The sequence below is a fragment of the Puma concolor genome, chromosome A1 (assembly GCF_028749965.1).
Source record: "Puma concolor isolate L17-30 chromosome A1, mPumCon1.1.hap2, whole genome shotgun sequence".
Taxonomy (NCBI): domain Eukaryota; kingdom Metazoa; phylum Chordata; class Mammalia; order Carnivora; family Felidae; genus Puma; species Puma concolor.
Genome location: NC_141667.1, coordinates 155,087,131 through 155,108,892, shown reverse-complemented (window position 1 = coordinate 155,108,892; position 21,762 = coordinate 155,087,131). Strand labels below are relative to the sequence as shown.

Here is a 21,762-nt window from a genome sequence, read left to right as displayed (position 1 = left end):
CTGAGTTTTGTCTCCGATGTGGCTGTTTTTCCCGACCCCTTATTTCTGAGGGACTGTGGCTTTGACCCATTCTGTGCCTCTGCAGGAGGGTTTCGCTGAGCAATGGCCAGGTGCTAGCTGCACCCAGGAATGTTCTCAGGACCATGCTGCTGCCAATGTCCAGAGACTGTGGCCAGGTGCCAGCCCGCCCCAGAAAAACTTCACAAGATAGTGTAGCAGCAGCATTTCAGGGATTATGGAAAATCATAACAAACATCTGGCACCAGGCTTCACCCTTAAGAACCTTGTTCCAGCACCAGTGTATGTGGTTGTTGTCCTGGGTCCACTGGCGCCTTGCCTTTGGGGAACCCACACAGACTCTAGCAGGTGTCCTCCCAGCAAGGGATCCACCTCTCTTCTGTGGACTGAAGAACCTCGGACTCCACTCTGCTCCTGGGGATTAGCCCTGCCTACCAGAGCACCGCCAGGTATTGAGCTATGGAATTTCAGTCTCTGTGCTACACCTGGTTATAAAGTCTTAATGGAATTTAAACCCTCTCCTTTCTCCTTTCTCCCTTTTTAGTTAAGTCCCAGTGGCTGTTTCCACTTTTCCACTTTCTCTCCTGCTGCTTTTATTTGGGGGGGGGGTGCTTTTCCTGTATTCTACCCCCATCTCCATCCTCTCTCCACATGCAAAACTGGCTCCCTGCCCTCCGCATCTTCTCTCCCCCAGTTCACCTCTTTGCACCATGTACCTGCTGAATTCTGTGGCTCAGGTTGTGCATATTGTTGTGTTAATCCTCCGATCAGTTTTCTAGGTGTGCAGGATGGTTTATTGTTGGTTTGGCTGTATTTCATGGATGTGAGACACACAGAAAACTTCCATGCTGTTCCACCATCTTGGCTCCTCCCTCCTCCAGTATAATTTCTTTGATATTACCTTAAGTTTATAAATTTTAAAAAGTTTCAGATTAAAACATCACTTTTTATACTTCTATCTTCCATATTCTAACTAGAAAATACTAATTTCCATGAGAGGTGTTCAATAGATAGCATGATATGGTAGTAAATTTGGAGGATTAGAAGGCAGGGGACATTTTTCTTTTTATTTTTTTAACATGTATTCATTTTTGAGAGACAGAGAAAGAGTGTGAGTGGGGGAGTGGCAGAGAGAGGGAGACACAGAATCCAAAGCAGGTTCCAGGCTCTGAGCTATCAGCACAGAGCCCAAAGCAAGGCTCAAACCCACCAACTGTGAGATCATGACCTGAGCCAAAGTCATATGCTCAACCAACTGAACCACTCAGGCACCCCAGCAGGGAAAACTTTTCAACATTGATTTCAGCAGAATCCCACGTTTTGCCAGAAAAAAATTGTATTTATTTCTATTGGTCCACTCAGCTCTTTGCTGTTTGCTGATAATGAGAAAAAAAAAAAAAAAAACTTGCCAAAGCCATAACTACAAACTTTTTTGAAGGTCTATGAACCAGGGTAATATTCCTCAAAGAAGTTGTACTGAAATCCAGAATTACCAGAATAAGGTACAGTGGTGGTTCCCACTTCTGTGATTAACAGAAGTTGGATCCTTCCTTGGATATAAAGTTGAATATTGCTGTGACATATAAGTAGTGCAGATATGTCCACACTTATCAATATCCTTCAAAGAGTAGATAATAACCCTACATCAAGATTGTGGAAATCACAAGGGAGCCCACTTCATACCCACAGTGTAACTTTGTTAGCAAGAAATATTTAGTGTCAGATACACACCTATTGGATAACAATTTTAGGGACTTTGTCCTCCTTATTACTCTTTCTCAGAAGTTCATGCATCATCGTGTTTTTCTTGCTCAGAATATCAAGGATATAGGAAGAGTTCTCTAGTACTGAAGTATAAACTAACTTGGAAGTCACACAGAAACACACATACACACACACACACACACACACACACACACACACACACACAACGCTGCAGAACCAGTAACTAATTTGAGATGCAGAACCTACAGATAATTACAGAAGATTACTTGGGGAAAAAAAAAACGATGTCAGTAGCTCCTATGCCTTTGTGATCTCCAGTTTACTGTTGTGCTCTGAGCCTTCTCTCAGCTGAATGAGGTGTTGTGGGCAGAATACATAAGGACCAAGTCTTTATGTTATTTCTGCCCAATGTCTTCAAACATTGTGAGTAAGAGGAACATTCTGAAAGAGGAAAATAAGCTCAATTCTCTACAAAAGTCTTTATAGGTCAAAAGCTACTACTGAAGAAAAGGAATTGTGGAGTACAAACAGCATTACAGCCAAAGGGATTCAAATTAAAAGTTAATTGCTCTATATGCTGAATAGGTAAGGAAGAATGTGAAAAAAACATAAAATGTGACAAAAATTAACACAACTTAAATTTCCTTGTGGTTAATTATCATCAGCAGAAAAAAATACCATATTGTTAAATAGAACTATGCTGGAAAAATATTCCAGAAAGTAAAACATGTTCCCTTTACAAGTTATTTCTGGGGATAGGAACTAAAGATGGTATTCACATGCTCAATTGATTGTGGAAAAGAGAAGGTAAGATGAAGAGAAAACATCTCTAAATTTCTGGTGTATAAATCAGGGTTACTCTAAGCTTGTGTTCTATTAAATGTAGTTCTGAGATTTTCTACATATTTATCTGGTTTGCATAAATAAGGGGGAGAAAAGTCCTGCTATTTTAAAGTTACCAGATTTGGTTTTAAAACTAAGTGTAGCCATTTGTGATATGTTTTTTTCACTATTTCACATTTATTTTTTATCACTGAGTCAGAATTTTTCTTGTATAAATACAAGAAAAAAATAGTAACAATTGGAAATGTAGAACACAAAAACAGTTTTAAAATGTTCACCTAATTGACATAATCACCACTAACATTCTGACATCTTGAAATTTGAGACTCTATATAATATGATTTCATACTTCCATTTTAGTTTATAAAACTACAAGGTCCAATAAAAATAAATTTGAAGATTAGTATTTGTAGTAAAACAAAGACATTTTAAGGTTATATTGCTTATTGTTCTTTTGAAAATCGTGGACATGATTTTTTGTTTGTTTTTTGAGAATCAGAGAGCATGAGCAGGGGAAGGGCTTGGGGAGAGGTAGAGAGAATATTAAGCAAGCTCCACACCCAGTGAAGAGCCTAACACAGGGCCCCATCTCATGACTGTGATATCATGACCTGACCTGAAATCAAGAGTCAGAATCTTAACTGAATAAGCCACACAGGCACCTGAAAAATTGTTTTTTAAGGTAAAAATATTTAATAAAAGCCTTAGCCATCAGTTCAAAAGATCATTAGAAGGGCTTCTGGATAAGATGGTGGAGAAGGAAGACCCTGAGTTCACCTGTTCACATGTGTACAACTAGCTAACACTCACATTAGTGTAAATAACCTAGAAAATGATGCAATGAGTGGCAGAACAATCTCCACAAATAAATGTAGAGAAGATGCCACATTGAATAGGGTAGGAAGGAAAGAGATGTGGTTGGGAGCTAAATGTATGGTCCCATGGAACTGTCCATGGGATGGAGGGATGGCACAGGCACATAGAAGGGATAGACAGATCCTCACATTGGGGAGTGTGCAGGGGTGGGGAGTAATGAATTCCCATAACTTTTGGCTTTTAAAACTAGAGGGGCTGAATTTCATGAATTCTTACAACCAATGAAACTTAAAGCATGAAGGTTTAAAAAATCAGTGCACTTGACTTTGGGAGAGTGGAGAGGGTGAGAAGAAACTGAGTCCCTACCCTTAAAAAGACGCGCGCACACACACACACACACACACACACACACACACACACAAACAGCCCAAGGAGGTAGAGATTGGAAGCAGTAATTTGAAAAAATACCTGGAGCATATGGGAGGCAGAGTAGTTTACTGATCTCAGAGGTGTCCTGGAAGGAAGAGGTCCATTGCATACTTCTCCAGGAACAAAGTAGCTGGCAAACACTGTTTCCCTCCCCTGCCCTCCAGAATAACCACGTCTTCTTGAACCAGTGCAACACTAGCACTCACTGCCTAATTTGATAAGACTGTTGCTCCCACCCACTACACACATTGCAGATCCACCCCTTCCAATACACTCTTGGCCAGACCCCATCTAGGTTGGTGCCACATGCCTGGCAGTGTGCAAGCAGCGCTGCCAGGATCCAGACAACTCCAAAGTGACTCCTGAACAAAAGGTAGGGGAAAGTAACCACATACACAAATCTGACTGCAGCTGCAGCAGTGGGCTGGGGACAGTGTGTCTAATTGTCAGTCCCACTTATCAAAGTAGTCTTCCCAAATGAAAACATGAAAAAAGTGATCTGCAGTCAACAGTGTGCAAGCAACACACATAGGACACACCCCTTAATCACCAGGTTTTGTTGAACAGGGGGTACTTCACTACAGAGCCCCACAGGACATATTTTTCATAAGGCCATGACCTTCATCAGCAGGGGGCACAGCTGACTTTCCTACCATACAGAAAGAGACACAAAGAATTAGACAAAATGAGACAGAGGAATATGTCCCAAATGAAAGAACGGACAAAATTATTCCAAAATAACTAAGCAAAATGGAGATAAGTAATATGTCTAATAGAGCCACGAAAGTAATGGTCATTGGACTATTGGACCATGGTCAAGTCATTGGACTTGAAAAAGGAGTAGAATACATCAGTGAGACCCTCAACAATGAGATTTAAATGATATAGAAAAGAATCCACCAGTGATGAAGAACACAATGAATGAAATTAAAAATATGCCAAATAGAATAACTAGTAAGGTAGAGGGAGCAGATGCAGAAGAATGTATCAGCAATCTGGTAGACAGAGTAATGTAAAATTATCAAGCTCAGCAGGTGACAAGAAAAGAATTGGGAAGAATAGCAGTAGATATAGGGAACTAAGTGCACAGCATCAAGCATAATAACATTCACATTTTAAGAATCCCATAAAGAGAGAGAAGAGGGGGCAGAAAATTTATAAGAAACAACAGCTGAAAACATGCCAAATATGATGAAGGAAACAGAAATTCAGATACAGGATGCACAGAAAGCCCCTAACAAATTCAACCCAAGGAGGTCCACACCAAGAAACATAGCAATCCAAACGGCAAAAAGTGGTGATAAACAAAATTTTAAAAGCATACAGGGAAATAGTTCATACCAGGCAAACCCCAGAAGGTTATCCGTGGATTTTTCAGCAGGATCTTTGTAGGCAGGAAGGGAGTGGCATGATATATTCAAAATGCTAAAAGGAAAACATCTGTAGCCAAGAATATACAGTAAATCTATGAGTCAGAATAGAAGGAAAGACACAGTTTCCCAGACAAAAATTTAAAGTAATTCACAACCACTAAACTACTTCTACCAAAAAGGTTAAAGGAAACACTTTGTGAAAAGACAATAAGTAACAGTAACAAAAGAAGCACAAAGGCAGTAAAAAAAAATCACTCAAAGCCCTCACAAAATAAAAGAATGTAAAATATAACACTATACACCTAAAATGTTGGGGGGGAGTGGTAAAGAATGGGTTCAAATTTTAGCGACCACCAACTTAATATAGACTGCTATATGCAGAAGATAGTATATCCGAACCTAATGGTAATGAAGACAATTTTAAAAAGTAACAAATATACAAAAAAAAAAAAAAAACAAAGAGGAAAGAATTAAAATATTATACATTTTGGATATTAAACCCTTACTGGTTATATTATTTGTAAATATATTCTCCCATCTAGTAGGTTATTTTTTTGTTTTGTTGTTGGTTTCTTGTGCAAAAACTTTTTATTTTGGTGAGATCCCAACATTTTATTATTACTTTGTTTTTCCTATCCTAAACAGACACATCTGGAACATGTAGCAGAAATAGAAATTCCTTTTTTTACATTTATTCATTTTTGAGAGACAAAGACAGACAGAGCACAAGCAGGGGAGGGGCAGAGGGAGAGAGACACAGAATCTGAAGCAGGGTCCAAGCTCTGAGGTATCAGCACAGAGCCCAATTTTGGGCTCGAACTCACAAACCGCGAGATCATGACCTGAGCCGAAGTCGGACACACAACCGACTGAGCCACCCAGGCCCCCCAGAAATAGAAATTAAGATAACAATGCCATTTACAATTGTACAAGAATAAATAAAATCCCTATGACCATCCAAGGAAGTGAAAGACCTATAGCCCATGTAATAGAGTGCATGGGAAACTACCCAGACAACCTAAAACCCTACTTACAGCAGAGATGGCAACCAGTGGTTCTTCCAATCTGCAAAGCAAAACAAGTAGACTCAACTTAAAAGAAAATTAAGTGCATGTTCCAACATGATTTGCATCCTTCCATATATAATAATAATAATAATAATAATAATAATAAATGATTAATAATAATAATAATAATAAAACTCTGGGTATTAAATAGAGTAACTAGTCCCAGCCTATGGTAAGCATGGATATATCTAGTAAGAGAATCCCAGCAACCATGGAGCCCATCCTACAGCCTAACTCTGATACAGAATGAAGCCAGCAGTCCTTTTCAAATGATCTAAGCAATTGGCATACCCCTATCACTGACCTTCGAGCTTGAACAGATGTCTCACCCTAAAATAGACCATAATAGCAGGCACCATCTGCCCAAATTCATTACCAACAGACAAGTTCAGAAACCCAAGCTGAGCTGATTGGTGAAGAATTGTCTCTACCAAAACAAACCTGTAAAATCTGAAAGAAGAACCTGATTACTCAAATACAAAGATATCAATGAAGGAAAGTAAGGATCATGAAAAATCAGATACATATGACATCATCAAAGGAAACTAATAAAGTTCCAATAACTGACTCAAAGAAATGGGGATATACGAACTATCAGATGAAAACTTAAGAACAGTTATCTTAAGGAAGTGAGTGAACTACATGAATACACAAATGGAAAACTAAAAGAAATTAGGAAAACAATTCATGAGCAAAACAAGATGTTCAACAAAGAAATAAACAACAATAAAAAATGCCACAGGAATGTAGAGATCATAGAGCTGAAAATACAATGAAAACAAAGAAAATACAATGAATACAAAGAAAAAAATCTATAGAGATCTTCAATAATGTAATCAACCAAGTAGAAGAAAGAAGTGATTAACTACAGATGGGGCATTTGAAATTATCCAGCAAAAAGAAAAAATAATTGAAAATAATAATGAAAGCCTATAGGACTTATGGAAAACCAAGAAAAGAAGCTACACATGTTATTAAAATATCAGAAAAAGAAGAGAATTGTGGTATAAAATTTATAAGTAAAGCAATGATGGGGGAAAAGCCATAATGGCTGAAATATACCAAAATATCAGAAGAGAACAGTACATCCATATTTTTGAGACTCAAAGGATAGCCAATAGGTTGAACTTAAAAAAGAAATACACACAGGCACACACACACACATACACACACACACACACACACACACACGAATATACCTAAGCAAATTATAATTAAATTATCAAAGGTCAAAACAGAAAATTTTGAAAGCAGCAAGAAAAAAAACATGCTATATGTAACCTCCAAAAAGCTATTATTGTTATACAATAAAATTTTTCAGGCCAGGATGGAATTGGATGATATATTGAAAATGTAGAAAGTTATCTTGTACTTTCTTTTATTGATGTGATGAATCACGTTACTTTTTTGTGGATATTGAACTAGCCTTTGGTTGGTTGGTCCAACCACTTGGACATGGTGAATAACTTTTTAATGTATTGTTGGATCCAGTTGGCTAATATCTTGTTGAGGATTTTTGCATACATGTTCATCAGGGAAATTGGTCATATAGTTCTCCTTTTCAGTGGGGTCTCTGGTTTTGAAATCAAAGTAATGCTGGCTTCATAGAAAGAGTTTGGAAGTTTTCCTTCCATTTCTATTTTTTGGAACACCTTCAAGAGAATAGGTGTCAAGAACCATATGATCCTCTCAATAGACACAGATAAAGCATTTGACAAAATACAGCATCCTTTCTTGATAAAAACCCTCAAGAAAGTAGGGATAGAAGGAGCATATCTCAAGATCATAAAAGCCATATATGAACTACCCAACGCTAATATCATCCTCAAAGGGGAAACTCTGAGATCTTCCCCCCTACAGTCAGGAACAAGACAGAAATGTCCACTCTTGCCACTGTTATTCAACATAGTATTGGAAGTCTTAGTCTCTTCAATCAGACAACACAAATAAATAAAAGGCATCCAAATCGGCCAGGAGGAGGTCAAACTTTCACTCTTTGCAGATGATGTGATACTCTATATGGAAAACCCAAAAGATTCCACCAAAAAACTGCTAGAACCGATTCATGAATTCAACAAAGTTGCAGGATATAAAATCAATGCACAGAAATCGGTTGCATTCCTATACACCAACAATGAAGTGACAGAAAGAGAAATCAAGGAATCAATCCCATTTACAGTTGCACCAAAAACCATAAAATACCTAGGAATACATCTAAACAAAGAGGTGAAAAATCTATACACTGAAACTATAGAAAGCTTATGAAAGAAATGGATGAAGACACAAAAAAAATGGAAAAAGATTCCATGCTTCTGGATAGGAAGAACAAATATTGTTAAAATGTTGATACTACCCAAAGCAATCTACATGTTCAATGCAATCCCAATCAAAGTAACACCAGCATTCTTCACAGACCTAGAGCAAATAATCCTAAAATTTGTATGGAACCAGACAAGAAAAAGAAGAAGCCTAAATAAAAATTTCAAAATGAGTAAAAGGAGGGTTTTATATGGTAACAAAATGGTAAATCCAATCAAAAGACATAACGATAGTAATTATACACCCAACATAAACGTACCAAAATAGATAAAGGAAATACTAAAAGAAAAAAAATGGAGACATAGAACAATAAAACTAATCCAGGGACTTTAATAAACCATTTTAACCAAAGGTAGAGCATCCAGACAGGTTATCAGTAAGGAAACTGGATTTTAACAGCAGTGCAAATCAAATGGATGTAACACACATGTACAGTATATACCAACTAAAATAGTAAAATATATATTTTTCTCTTTTGTTTTTATTTAATACAAGTTATTGTCAAATTGGTTTGACATACCCAGTCATACCCAGTGCTCATCCCAACAAGTGCCCTCCTCAATGTCCATCACCCATTCTCGCCTCTCCACCACCCATCAACCCTCAGTTTTCTCTCTGTATTTGAAAGTCTCTTCTGCTTTGCCTCCCCACCTATCTGTTTGTAACTATTCCCCACCCCCCCGGCCCTACCCACATGGTCTTCTGTTAAGTTGTCTCAAGATTCACATATGAGTAAAAACATCTGGTATCTGTCTTTCTTTGATTGACTTATTTCACTTAGCATAATACCCTCCAGTTCTGTCCACATTGCTGCTAATGCCAGGATTTCATTCTTTCTCATTGCCAAGTAGTATTTCATTGTATATAGAAATCACATCTATTTTATCCATTCATCTGTTGATGGACATTGAGGTGCTTTCCATAATTTGGCTATTGTTAAAAGCACTACTATATACATTTTACTTGTGCCTTTATGCATCACCACTCCTGTATCCCTTGGGTAAATTCCCATCAGTCCTACTGCTGGGTCACAGGGTAGTTCTATTTTTATTTTTTCAGGACCCTCTACACCGTTTTCCAAAGAGGCTACAACAGTTTGCATTCCCACCAACAGTGCAAGAGGGTCCCTGTTTTTCCACATCCTCACCAGGATCTATAGTCTCCTGATTTGTTTATTTTAGCCACTCTGATGAGTGTGAGGTGATATCTCAGTGTGACTTTAATTTGTATTTCCCTGATAAGGAGCGACGTTGAGCATCTTTTCATGTGCCTGTTGGCCATCTGGATGTCTTCTTTGGAAAAGTGTCTATTCATGTCTTCTACCCATTTCTTCACTGGATTATTTGTTTTTCAGGTGTGGAGTTTGGTGAGTTCTTTATACGTTTTGGATACTAGTCCTTTATCCAATATGTCATTTGCAAATATCTTTTCCCATTCCGTCAGTTTCCTTTTAGTTTTGTTGATTGTTTCCTTTGCAGTGCAGAAGCTTTTATTTTGATGAGGTCCCGATAGTTCATTTTTGCGTTTAAATTTCTGCAATTCAGGTCAAAGAGGTTTTTTCCTGCTTTCTCCTCTAGAGTTATGATGGTTTCCTGTCTAACATTCTGGTCTTTCATCCATTTTGAATTTATTTTTATGTATGTTGTAAGAAAGTGGTCTAGTTTAATTCTTCTGCATGTTGTTTTACAGGTCTCCCAGCACCATTTGTTAAAGAGACTGTCTTTTTTTTGCATTGGATTCTCTTTCCTGCTTTATCAAAGATTACATGGCCATATATTTATGGGTTCAATTTGGGTTCTCTATTCTATTCCATTGGCCTATATGTCAGTTTATGTGCCAATACCATACTCTCTTGATGACTGCAGGTTTGTAGTAGACTAAAGTCTGGGATTGTGATGCCTACCGCTTTGGATTTTTTCTTCAATATTACTTTGGTTACTCGGGGTCTTTTGTGGTTCCATGCAAATTTTAGGATTGCTTGTTCTCACTTTGAGAAGATTGCCAGTGCAATTTCATTGGGATTGCATTAAATGTGTAGGCTGCTTTAGGTAGTATTGACTTTTTAATAATATTTATTGTTCCAATCCATGAGCATGGAATGTTTTTTCCATTTCTTTGTGTCTTCTTCAATTTCCTTCATAAGTTTTCTATAGTTTTCAGTATACAGGTCTTTTACATATTTGGGTAGGTTTATTCCTAGGTATCTGATGTATCTTGGTGCAATTGGAAATGGGATCAGTTTCTTTATTTGCCTTTCTATTGCCTCATTATTGGTGTATAAAAACGCACCCGATTTTGGTACATTTATTTTATACCCTGTGACTTTGCTGAATTCATGTAACAGTTCTGGCAGTCTTTTGCTGGAGTCTTTCGGGTTTTCCATGTAGAGTGTCATGTTGTCTGTGAAAAGTGAAAGTATGACTTCTTTGCCAATTTTGATGCCTTTTATTTCATTTTGTTGTCTGATTTTCTGATGCTAGGACTTCCAACACTGTGTTAAACAATGGTGAGAGTGGAAATCCCTGTCGTGTTCCTGATCTGAGGGGGAAAGCTCTCAGTTTTTCCCCATTGAGGATGATATTAGCTGTGGGCTTTTCATAACTGTCTTTTATGATGTTTAGGTATGTTCCTTCTATCCCAACTTTCTCAAGGGTTTTTATTAAGAATGGATGCTGTATTTTGTCATTTTTTTTCTGCATATATTGACAGGATCATATGGTTCTTATACTTTCTTTTATTAATGTTATGTATCACAATGATTGATTTGTGAACAATGAACCAGGTCTGCAGCCCAGGAATGAATTCAACTTGATCATGGTGAATAATTATTTTTATATGGTATTGAATTTGATTTGCTAGTATTTTGTTGAGAATTTATGAATCCATGTTCATCAGGGATATTGGCCTGTATTTTTCCTTTTTTTACTAGGTCTCTGTCTGGATTGGAAATCAAAGTAATGCTGGCTTCGTAGAATGAGTTCAAAAATTTTCCTTCTATTTCTGTATTTTGTAACAGCTTGAGAAGAATAGGTATTCACTGTGCTTTGATTGTCTGTTAGAATTTCCCTGGGAAGCCAACTGGCACAGGACCCTTATTTGTTGGGAGACTTTTGATAACTGATTCTATTTCCTCACTAGATATGGGTATATTCAAATTTTCCATTTCTTTCCTTTTGAGTTTTGGCACTGTATTTGCTTAGGAATTTTTCTATTTCTTCCAGGTTGTCCAGTTTGTTTACATATAATTTTTTTGTAGTATTCCCTGATAATTGCTTGTAATTCTGAAGGATCGGTTGTAATAAATCCATTTTCATTCATAATTTTATCTGTTTGGTCCTCTCTCTTTTCTTTTCGAGAAGCCTGGCTACAGGATTACCAATTTTGTTTCATTTTTCAAAAATTTCATTGATTTTTTCAAATCAATTTCATTGATCTGTTCTTCTGTTTTTTATTTTATATATATATATATACATATATATATATATATATATATATATATATATATATACGTATTTTTTTTTCTGTTCTGATCTTTATTATGTCTCTTCTTATGCTGGGTTTGGGGTGTCTTTGCTGTTGTGATTCTAGTTCCGTTAGGTGTGCTTTTAGATTTTGCATGTGGATTTTTCTTCTTTCTTCAGATAGGTGTGGATTGCAATGTATTTTCCTCTGGGACCGTTTTTGCCTCATCCCAAAGGGTTTGGATTATTATATTTTCATTTTCATTTTCATTTGATTCCATTTTTTTTTTAATTTCTTCTTTAATTGCCTGGTTGATCCATTCTTTCTTTAGTAGGATGTTACTTAACGTCGGTGCTTTTGGGTTTTCCAGACTTTTTCCTGTGTTAGCATTGTGATCTGAAAGCGTGTACGGTATGATCTCAATTTTCTTATATTTATTGAGGGCTGCTGTTTTGTGACCCAGTATGTGATCTATCTTGGAGACTATTCTATGTGCACCCATAAAGAAAGTATATTCTGCTGCTTCTGCATGTAGAGTTCTAAATATATCTGTCAAGTCCATCTGGATCAATGTATCCTTCAGGGCCAGTGTTTCTTTATTGATTCTCTGTATTATCTGTCCATTGTTGTACGTGGAGTATTATAGTTCCCTGGAATTATCACTTTCTTATCAAAAAGATTGCTTATGTGTGTGATTGTTTTTATATATTTGTGCACTTCCAATTTGGTGCATAGACATTTAAAATTGTTAGCTCCTCCTGATGGATAGACCCTGTAATTATTATATAATGTCCTTCTTCATCTCTTGTTACAGTCTTTAAAGTCTAGTTTGTCTGATATAACTATGGCTACTCCATCATTCTTTTGACTTCCAGTAGCATGACAGATAATTCTCCATCCCCTCACTTTCAATCTGAAGGTGTCCTCAGATCTAAGGTGAGAATCTTGTAGACAACAAATAGATGGGTCTTGTTTTTTTATCCGTTCTGATACCTATGTCTTTTGATTGTAGCATTTAGTCCATTTACATTCAGTGTTATTATTGAAAGATATGGGTTTAGAGTCATTGTGATGTCCGTAGGTTTCATGTTTGTAGCGATGTCTCTGGTACTCTCTCTCACAGGATCCCCCTTAGGATCTCTTGTAGGGCTGGTTTAGTGGTGATGAATTCCTTCAGTTTTTGTTTGTTTGGGAAGACCTTTATCTCTCCTTCTATTCTGAATGACTTGCTTGCAAGATAAAGGATTCTTGGCTGTATATTTTTCCTGTTCATCACATTGAAGATATGCTGCCATTCCTTTCTGGCCTGTCAAGTTTCAGTAGATAGGTCTGCTACCACCTTTATGTATCTACCTTTGTATTTTAGGGCATATTTATTCCTAGCTGCTTTCAGAATTCTCTCTTTATCCTTGTATTTTGCTAGTTTCACTATGAAATGTCATGCAGAAGATTGATACAAGTTACGTCTGAAGGGGGTTTCTGTGCCTATTGGATTTTAATGCCTGTTTCCTTCCCCAGATTGGGGAAGTTCTCAGCTCTGATTTGTTCAGGTACACCTTCACACCTTTCTCTCTCTCTTCTTCCATGGAATCCCTATGATACAGATATTATTACATTTCATTTAATCACTTAGTTCTCTAATTCTCCCCTTGTGATCCTGTATTTTTTTTATCTCACTTTTTCTCAGCTTCCTCTTTTTCCATCATTTTATCTTCTAATTCACCTATTCTCCCCTCTGCCTCTTCAATCTGCGCTGTGGCCACCTCCATTGAATTTTGCACGTCATTTATAGTATTTTTTAATTCATCATGACTATTTTTCGTACCTTGATTTCTGTAGCAATAGATTCTATGTTGTCTTCTATGCTTTTCTCAAGACAAACAATTAATTTTATGACTACTATTCTAAATTCTTGTTCAGTTAAGTTGCTTCAATCTGTTATGATAAATTCTTTAGCTGTCAACTCTTCCTGGAATTTCTTTTGAGAAGACTTCTTCTATTTCATCATTTTGGCTACTTTTCTGTTCCTTATGAGTTTTAAAAGCTTGTAATTTTCTCTGCACCTGCGAGCACTACTATATTAAAGGGGGGTTTTACACGGTCTAGGGCTTGGCCCTTCAGGAGGTGTTTTTTGGAGAGTGTTACTTTCTCTCACTTGTTGTGATTTTGGTTATTTTATTTCCCTACTATTAGTGATGTTTTAGACCCTCCAGCAGGTGTGTTTTGATTTGTTTCTTGAAATAGCCTTGGAAAGGAAAAGAAACAGAAGACAAATGAGAAACAAAAAATATGCAAAAACACAAACAAATAAAACAAACAAGCAAACAAAAACAAAAAAACAAAAATCTGAAAACAATACAAAAACAAAAAACAAAACAAACAAACAAACAAACAAGCAAAAAACCAGAAACACCAGCTACAAGTAAAGAACAAGGTGGAGGTGGTGCTGATGGAAGAGCACATACAAAGAAAGAAATGACAGGGGTGGGGAAAAAGAAAAAATAAACATACACATTGAGGAGACAGAGATATTAAAAGGCTTAATCCAGAGAGATAGAAAGGAAAATAAGGAAGAAAGTGGTAAAAAAGAAATGAAAATAAAGTTATGCAGACAGAGAAATTCTATGACTTGATTATTCCAGAGAGAGAGAGAAGAATGTAAAGAAAGAGGTATAGAACATGTATCAAGAGAATGGATTTAAGATGTCTGTTTAAACAAACCAATAACCAGAGTAACCAGCTTAGAGGAGGGAAAAGAGAAAAAGGGAAAATGGCGGGGGGGGGGGGGGGCTGCAGGAATATATCTATATATCAAGAATTGTCCTAGAAGTAATCCAGGAAATGCTGCAGTGTTGGTCTGTAGGATGGAGCCATCTAGTTCCATATCCTCTATCTTGCTTCAGTAGATATGCACTTACCCAGCATGGAGGGCCATGGTTTGGTGCAGGCTGGTTCAGCCTCCACTGTGGGCTCTGCAGACTGGGTCATGAGGTCCCACCTTGGTGGTGGTGGGAGGAAAAATGGTGATCTCCGTCTCTTCTCCACAACCCGGTGTCCCAAATAACTCCTTTGGAGACATCCTCACTGTGCTGCAGGCACAGAGGAGGCTATCTGTCTCATCCTCAGACTCCTTTGCCCTGGGGGCTTGGTTGGGAATTAAACTTCTGCTCCATGTGGCCGGGTACTGGGGAAGCATCTCCCAGTACGAGGTCCCAGCTGGTTTTGTCCTGTGCTGCAGCACTTCACAGGAGGGGACCAGTTTCTCCTGCTGTGGATGGGCCCCTGATCCATCACTGAACCCAGAGGTGGCTCACCTCTTCCCCATGTGTATGAACAGGGCAGCCAGCCCCAGTCCTAAGATAGGATCTGTAGTTAGAGATCCTCTAACCTGCAGTTAGAGATGGGATCCCTCTCTGTCCAAGTCCAAGGTTTTTTCTCTTGTCCAGATACAGTCCTACATTTCCCCAGCCACTCATTCCCTTCCCTTTGTCTCTCAGTATAAGGGGGTCCCTCCCCTCCATGTCTACATGGCCCATTTTACCTCCCCCAGTTTGCAATCATCCACCTATGGTCTCTCACGTTGTCGTCTTTCTCCCTGATAGACTCAGTCTTTTCCTCCCAGCTTTTGGGTTTCAAAGTCCTTTGGCTTCAGCCCTTCTTTGTTTGGGAGATGCAGGAAGTACAGATCCCCCTAGTTCTCTGCCATGTTGCCCCCTTCCTCCATTTATAACATTTTTAATTCATCGTGAGTATTTTTTAGTTCCTTGATCTCTGCAGCAATAGATTCTCTGCTTTCTTCTATGCTTTATTCAAGCCCAGTGATTAATCTTATAACTATTATTCTAAATTCTTGTTCAGTTTTATTGTTTATATCGGTTCTGATCAATTCTTTAGATGTCACTTCTTCCTGGAATTTATTTTGAGGAGAATTCTACTGTTTCATTATTATGGTTAGTTTTCTGTCCCTTTTGTGTTTTAAAAGCCTTTTATGTGTTCTGCACCTGTGAGCACTGCTATATTAAATGGGGGTCATACACTGTCCAGGGCCTTGCCCTTCAGGAGGCATTTTTTGGAGAGTGTGACTTGTTCTCTGTTGTAATTTTCGTTATTTTATTTCCCTACTTGTAGTGATGTTTTGGACCCTCAAGCAGGTGTGCTTTGATTTGTTCCTTGAAGTAACCCTGGAAAGGAAAACTAACAGGCAAACAGAAAACAAAACACGAGACACACAAACAAAAAAAAGAAAAAAAACAAACCAAAGGAAAAAAAAAAAAAAAGCAGAAACACCAGCTACAAGTAAAGAACAGAGCAGAGACAGTACTGATGGAAGAGCACATACAAAGAGATAAATGACAAGGGTGGGGGGAAAAAATAAACATTGACCAGGCAGAAAGACTAAACAGCTTAATCTAGAGAGACAGAAAGAGAAATAAAGAAGGAGGTGGAAAAAAAGGAAAGAAGATAAAGTTGCCTAGAGAGAGAAAATATACAGCTTAATTATTCCATAGAGAGAGAGAGGAAAGAAGGAGATGTGGAAGATGTATGAAAAGCATAGATTAAATATGTCTGCTTGAACAAACCAACAACCAGAGTAACAAGACTACAGAAGGAAAGAGATAAGAAGGAGAAAAAGAAGGAGGAATATATCTATATAACAAGAATTGTCCAAGAATTAATCCAGATAATGGAGCAGCACTGGTCTGGAGGAGGGGGCCATTTGGTTCCTCAGTATGTATCCTGCTCCAGTAGATACAGTTATCAGGCAAGGAGTAGTGTGGTTTATTGTAGAGGTTCCTGCCTCCACTGTGGGCCCCACAGTCAGATCTCTGAGTCCTCGCCTTGGTTGTGGTGGGGACAAAAATGGCAACTCCCCAGTCTCTCCTCCAGGGACCAGACCCAATATCCCAAATCACTGTGTTGGATCCATCCTCACTGTGCCACAGGTGCAGATGATGCAGTCTGTCTCTTCCTGATAACTCCTATGCCCTGGTGCTTGGCTGGGATTCAAACTCCTGCCTGGAGTGTCCCAGGTACTGGGGAAGCCCAACTCCATGCCACCCAATATGTTGTCCTTGAACAAGCTTTGTCCTGTCCTGCAGCACTCCAGGGAGGGTATTGTTTTCTCCTGCAGACTGTGCCCCTGACCTAGCCACAGAGCCTGGGGCTGGCTCTTCTCCTCCCCAGGTGCATGAACAGGGCAGCTGGACCAGTTAGGAGAAAGCCCTGTAGTTAGAGATTCAATCTTTCTGTGTGCTAGTCCAGGGTTTTTCTCTTGTACAGATACAGTCTTATGCTCCCCCAGCCCCTCTTTCCTTTGTCTCTCCACAGAAGGAGATCCCTCCCATCTATTCTTTTAATCTCTCCCAGTTTGCAACCATGCACCTATGACTCCTCTGGTTGTCCCTGTGTATTCCTGGTAGTGACTCATTCTCTTTTCTTCCCAGATTCTTGGGGTTCAAAGTCCTTTGGCTTCAACACTTCTTTGAGATGTGGGAAGTTCAGATTCCCTTACTTCTCTTCCATGTTAGTGCCACCTCCCATTTTTTTCAAGTACAAATTAATATTTCCTAGTGTATATCAGATAGTATGCACAAAGACGTTCTTAGTAAATTTTAAAATAATAATAATATTACCAACTATCTTCTGTAAAAAAATAGCATAAAACTAGAAGTAAATAACTACAAAAATTAGAAATATCATGACTAAATTGTAACAAAATAAATAAAATAAACCCTGAAGAAGCAATGAGATGAAAATGAAATTTAGAAAGGAAATAAAAAAGTAACTGACACAAGCTAAAATGTTAACAAGACATGCCAAAACTTATAAGATTTAAAAAGATCGCTTCTAAGATGCAATTTGCTATTATTGGCCCTTGAATAAGATGGTGATTAGTGGCATTCTCCCCAGCCTCATCAAAAATCCACATTAACTTTGATTTCCCAAAACTTAACTAATAGCCTCCTGTGATTGGAAGACATCGCAATAAGAAAGAGTTGATTTGCCTTTATTTTGTATGTTATATGTTTGTATGTGTGTGTATATATATATATACGTATATGTAAATATATATGTTATATGTACGTATATATGAATATAGATATATGTATGTATACTTCTTACAATAAAGTAAAATAGAAATGTCTTAAGAAAATTATAAATGATAAAAGAAATTAATAATGGCACAAAGAAATGGAAAAATATTCCATGCTTATCAATTCAGAGAACAAATTTGTTAAAATGTTCATATTACCCATAGAAATCTATAGATTTAATACAATCCCTAATGAAAAATATTTTTTACTGAACTAAAACAAATAATGGTAAAATTTGTATGAAACCACAGACACAAAAACTCAAACAGCAAAAGTAATCTTGAGAAAAAACAAAGTTGGAGATATCACAATATCAGATTTCAAAATATATTACAAAGATATAGTAATCAAAAGAGCAGGATACTGGCACACACACACACACACACATCAGTGGAAGAGAATAAAAATCTCAGAAATAAATGCTCACTTATATGGTCAATTAATCTATGACAAGGACAATTAATTATTTTGCTATTATCTCCTCAATAATGTTTCTGGGGAAACTGGACAGCTACATGAAGAAAGAAAGAAAGAAAGAAAGAAAGAAAGAAAGAAAGAAAGAGAAAGAAAAAGAAACTGGACCACCTTCTTATACCACACACCCAACCCCCTACACCCACACACACACAACTCAAAAGAAATTTAGATCTTTACCCAAATATAAGATCTGAAATCATAAAAGTCCAGGAAAACCATAAGAATTTCTTTGACATTGCTAATGGAAACGTTTTTCTAGATATATCTCATACAGAGAACCAAGAGACACATGAAAAGATATTCAATATCACTAATTATCAGGGAAATAAAACACAAAACAACTATGAGATATCACCTCACACATCAGAATGACTAAAATAAAATATATCAGAAATTTAAAAAATGAAATCAGAAATAAAAATAAATCAAAGATGGCACACACAAATGGAAAGATATTCCATGTTTATCAATTACAAGAACATAAATGTTGGTTAGGATGTGGAGAAAAAGGAATTTTGTGTCTTTTGGTGGGAATGAAAATTGGTTCAGCTGCTGTAGGAAACATTATGGAGGTTTCTCAAAAAATTAAAATAGAATTACCATACAGTGCACTAATTCTACTATTGGGTATTTGTCAAAAACCAAAACAAAGCCACTAATTCAAAAGATGCACACACCTATGTTTATTGTAGCATTACTAATAACAGCCAACATATAGAAGCAAACAAAGTGTTCATTGATAGATAAATGGAAAAAAATATATAGATATAGATATAGATATGAATATATATATGAATATATATATGTGAATATTACTCAACCATTGAAAATGAGATCTTGATATTTACAACAATAAGTAAAGACCTAAACCGTCTAAGTGAAATAAATCATTAACAGAAAGACAAAAACCATACTATTTCATTTATAGTGGAATTTAAGAAATCAAACAAACAAACAAGGAGATATAAAAATAAACAAACCACAAAACAGACTCTTAAATACAGAGAAATATCCAGTGGTTTTCAGACAGAAAATGGGTCAGGAAATAGGTGAAATAGATAAGGGAGTTAAGAGTACATTTATCTTGATGAGTTCTGAACAATGTATTGAATTGTAGAATCATTATAATGAACACTTGAAACTAGTATAACACTGTTAAATATAATTCAAAACAGGAGACACAATTAAGAAATAAAAAATACATGTACTGTGTTGTATTTATTGAAGAACATTCAATGCATTCAACATATGAAACCATTCAACATGAACCATCACATCCAAACCCATGTAGTCCAAGGGTCAAATGTAGTTATAAATGCATACATTAGGAAAACACACATATATCAAACAACTAATATAGTTGTGCAAATGAGGAACTAGGAAATAAAACAATAAACTAAGTTCAAAGTTTGCAGAAATAAATAATGGAGTTTAGTTAATAATTACACTTACTTAAGTGTAATTAGAAAATTAGAAGTTCCAGCGGAGACATAGTGACACCCCTGAAATATACAAGATAATAATAGATCACTATAAAATAGTATGTGATGAAGAACTAGAGACACCAGAAGAAACTGATAAATTACTAGAAATATACAACCTTAAAACTGAGTGAGAAAAAAATTGAAAATCCAAACAGACTGATGAGGAGTAAGGAGATTGAATCAATATTCAAAAACATCTCAACAAAGAAAATCTTAGGATCAGATAAATTCACTGGTATCTTTAACCAAGCATTTAAAGAAGAATTAATGCATATACATTTCAAACTCTTATACACACACGCACACACACACAAATCAAATAAAGGGGAAAACACTAAAACTCAATTTGCAAGTCAGCATTATCCTGATACTAAAGCCAATAAGGAAACTATAAGGAAAGGAGTCTACAGACCAATATTCCTGAAGAATATAGATACAATCATCTCAAATAAAGTATTAGATTAGCAACATATTAAATAACTGTCCCACAATAAAAAAGTGGGACTCATCCCTGGGATATAAAGTTGCTTCAACATATGCAAATGAATAAATGTGATACATCATGTTAATAAAAGAAAACATAAAAATCCTATAATTTTAAGATTCAGGAAGAGTGACAAAATTCAACATACTTTTATCGTAAGAACTTTTTTTTTTTTTTTTACATTTTGTAATTTATTTTTCAGAGACAGGGTGTGAGTGGGGTAGGGACAGAGAGAGGAAGACACAGAATCTGAGGCAGGCTCCAGGCTCTGAGCTGTCAGCACAGAACCCAATGTGGGGCCTTAACCCACCAACTGTTAGATCATGACCTGAGCCAAAGTCTTACACTTACTTAACCAACTGAGACACTCAGGCATCCCTATCATAAGAACTTTAAATATTTAGGTATAGAAGAAATTATTCTCAACATTATAAAGCTCATATGACAGGCAAAGAGTTAACATCATACTCAATAATAAAAGGTTAAAAGCTTTTCTTCTAAGATTCAGAAAAAGACAAAGGTGTCCATTCTTGCCACTTCTATTCAACATAGTACTGGAAATCTCAGAGCAATAAGGTAAGAAAAAGAAATAAAAGACATCAGATTTGAAAGGAATGAGTAAAATTGTATTTGCAGATGACATGTTTCTCTCTATATAGAAAATCCAAAAGATTCTACCTAAGAACTGATAGATTTAATCAACAAATTCAGTAAATTCACATTATACAAAATCAACATAATTTATCAATAAATTTTATATGCTAATAATAAACTATGTGAAAAAGAAATAAATGATTCCATTTGCAATAGCATCAAAAACAATAAAATAATTAAATTAAATTTAATCAAGCCTGTGTAAGACATTTATACTAAAAACTATAAGACATTGATTTAGAAAGATTAAAAAAGACTCAAATAAATGAGAAGTATCCCATGTTCATGAATTTGAATAATTAAAACTGTTCAAATGGCCATATTTTCCTAAGATGTGTATAGGTTCAATGCAGTCCTTATACATATTCCAATGGCATTTATTACAGGAAGTAGAAAAAACAGTCCTAACATTTTAATAGAACACCAAAGACCACAAATATCCCAAACATTCCAGAAAAAGAACAAAGCTAGAAATATCACCTTCTGACTTTCAGATACATTGTAAAGCTATAGTAA

The 21,762-nt window shown here is 36.5% G+C and overlaps 1 protein-coding gene across 1 annotated transcript in view; it reads right to left on the bottom strand.

Annotated features, from left to right (window-relative positions):
• LOC147584576 (butyrophilin subfamily 1 member A1-like) overlaps positions 1–15,040 on the bottom strand; it is a 252,076-nt gene extending 237,036 nt beyond the window's left edge. Inside the window, exon 1 of the mRNA XM_086716962.1 lies at positions 14,971–15,040. Within this exon, the coding sequence (XP_086573088.1) occupies positions 14,971–15,040 (70 nt within the window). The remainder of the gene's footprint in view (positions 1–14,970) is intronic.
• Positions 15,041–21,762: the final 6,722 nt, after the last annotated feature.